This window comes from Pteropus vampyrus, unplaced genomic scaffold, assembly GCF_000151845.1.
Source record: "Pteropus vampyrus isolate Shadow unplaced genomic scaffold, Pvam_2.0 Scaffold1000005608, whole genome shotgun sequence".
NCBI lineage: Eukaryota > Metazoa > Chordata > Mammalia > Chiroptera > Pteropodidae > Pteropus > Pteropus vampyrus.
In genome coordinates, this window is record NW_011920010.1 from 2,525 (window position 1) to 4,874 (window position 2,350).

The 2,350-nt window shown below is 43.0% G+C and overlaps 1 protein-coding gene across 1 annotated transcript; it reads left to right on the top strand.

Moving 5' to 3' along the window:
• The first annotated feature begins 209 nt into the window (after nucleotides 1-209).
• Nucleotides 210-2,342, top strand: LOC105311641 (ubiquitin D-like). The gene is made up of 2 exons (XM_011387588.2): nucleotides 210-451; nucleotides 1,699-2,342. Exons 1-2 carry the CDS (start codon nucleotides 434-436, stop codon nucleotides 2,167-2,169), a joined length of 489 nt encoding a protein of 162 aa, XP_011385890.1. The 5' UTR covers nucleotides 210-433; the 3' UTR covers nucleotides 2,170-2,342.
• The last annotated feature ends 8 nt before the right edge of the window (nucleotides 2,343-2,350 follow it).

Sequence of the window (2,350 nt, forward strand, 5' to 3'; positions counted from 1 at the left end):
TCCACACCAACTCTGACTGTCCTTTCCTCGGTGACCTTGCTCTCCGGAAGGCCCCTGACTGATTGGGGGCTCTTAAAAGCAGCAGGAGACGACCACCAAGTATTAAAGGTCTTTAAGCCACGAGGGCCCTGGGCTGCAGGCTGGACAGTCATAAGTCAGAACTGGGAGTGGTGAGTCAGGGAAACCATCCATGTTTGGAAAAGGAGGTAAAAGGAATTGGCCGATCAGGAAGTATTTTTTGTTTGTCAACTCACTCCAGCAAAAGTGAAAGAAAATTTGTGAGACCATGCAAGAACAAAGGGCACCAGAAAGCTAGACAAACAGGCAGGGGATTTCCAATTCAGCTGCTTGTATATAAGCTGGACGCAAGGCCCTTTTTCTCAATCTTGTGTTTTCCGGGTCTCTGGTTTCTGCTGCTCCCTTGATTGCAGAGATGGCTTCCTGCCTCTGTGTAAGTTGAGATTTGATAATGGAGATAGGGAAAGGGAAATCACCTCCAAGAGATGGGGATCTCAGGAATGGGTGAGGGACAGTGCTCAGGGAGTCGGGGTGGCTTGAAAGGCTTATTAAAGGGGCATTGAAATCTACAGGATGGAAAGGAATGTTCTGTGAAGAGAAGCTGGTCATTTGGCTCCTGAGTTCTCTTTTGTGTCAGACTGGCTGGCTGTTGTTTGGGATAAATGGTAGGAAGTGGGAGTAGGCCTGGTGCTCAACAGGGCTGGCAAGATTTGAAATTGTGGAAATATTATCTTGAGCTTTTCTTCCCTTATTCTGTTTAGGGGTCCAGGACTTAAATTTAAGCTTTCTTCTCTTGCCCAAAGAGAGGTTCACAAAACTAATTTATCCTAAGGTGTTAATGATAAGAATATTTGCACCATGAAGAGAACCTGGAATGAAGGTAATGCTTATTCCAGTAGTGACAATCCAGTGAAGAAATGTCTGTGACATCTAAATTGGGAAGATATTTTTGAATGGAGCATGAGGAAGGCCCTCACAGGCTTTCAAGTGACAACATTGGGGTTAGCTTCCCCATTTTCACATTACTTAAATATGACTTAGAATTAGCCCCTGCTTTCTGTAAGTGAGGCCATGTTTTAATTAAAGGACAAAATCATATTCTACAATAGGCAGATAAAAAAATACAGAAAATACAGATGAACAAGTAACATTGAAAATGGTGTCACTATAATACGTGAGTTACTATTATAAAGTAATGAGACATTAAAAAAGAAACTAACAGTGCAGACAATATGTGTCCTAACCAGTTTCCTTCTAAAATAGTCATGGAGGGCAGCCTGGTGAGTATCTCATTAGGGTGCCAAATCTTGGAAATTCTTTTTGGGAGTTGTTTTTAGAGTCTGGTGTAAACCTTGGGATGCTTTTTAGTTGTATTTATTTTTTGACACTTGACAAAATTTATCTGGAGAGGAGGCAAGTATATATGGTGGGAAATTATTAATGATATTTTTGTGATGAATAAGAGGTATGGTTATAAGGAATAAGACTGATTTTCTTGTTTGTGTTATAGCCTGGAAATTCAAAAAGAGAAGTTCCAAGAAAGGGAGGGACACAGCTTGTTATAAATGAGCTGAAGGACCAGCTAGGCAGTGAACAGTGGGAGGAATTAAGAAGGGAGAACAAGGAGTGTAAACTGGGGTAAGTATTTTTAGTAACTGTCTCTTGGCCTTCATTGTCCAGGTGAATGTCCATTCTGAGGAATGGGAATTAATGACCTTTACTGCTAGCTCAGATGACAGAGTCAAGAAGATCAACGAACACGTCCAGTCTAAGACCAAGGTTCCCGTACAGAACCGGGTCCTTCAGCTGGGCTCGAAGATCCTAAAGCCCCCGAGAAAGCTATCCTCTTACGGCATTGACAAGGAGACAACCATCCACCTCACCCTGAAGGTGGTGAAGCCCAGTGATGAGGAGCTGCCCTTGGTTCTGGTAGAGTCAGGTGATGAGGGGCACAGGCATCTCCTCCAGGTGCAAAGATCCAGCTCAGTGACCCAGGTGAAACAGCTGATCAAGAACAAGACTGCTATAACCCCTGAGAAACAGATTGTGACTTGCAATGGAAAGAGACTGGAAGATGGGAAGATCATGGCAGATTATGGCATCGGAAGGGGCAGTTTGCTCTTCTTGACATACCACTGCATTGGGGGGTGACCACCCTGGGGATGGGGTGATATCAGGAGCAAAGAGTTTATTTCCTTTTAGCTCTTATCAACCGCATCCTTTGATGATTTCCCAAAACTAGTGAGAATGATAAATAGCAATAATAGATTTGGAGTGGGGAGTTAGACTGCAGAATACTTTTTAGCTCTATGATTCTTTGATCCTAACATAA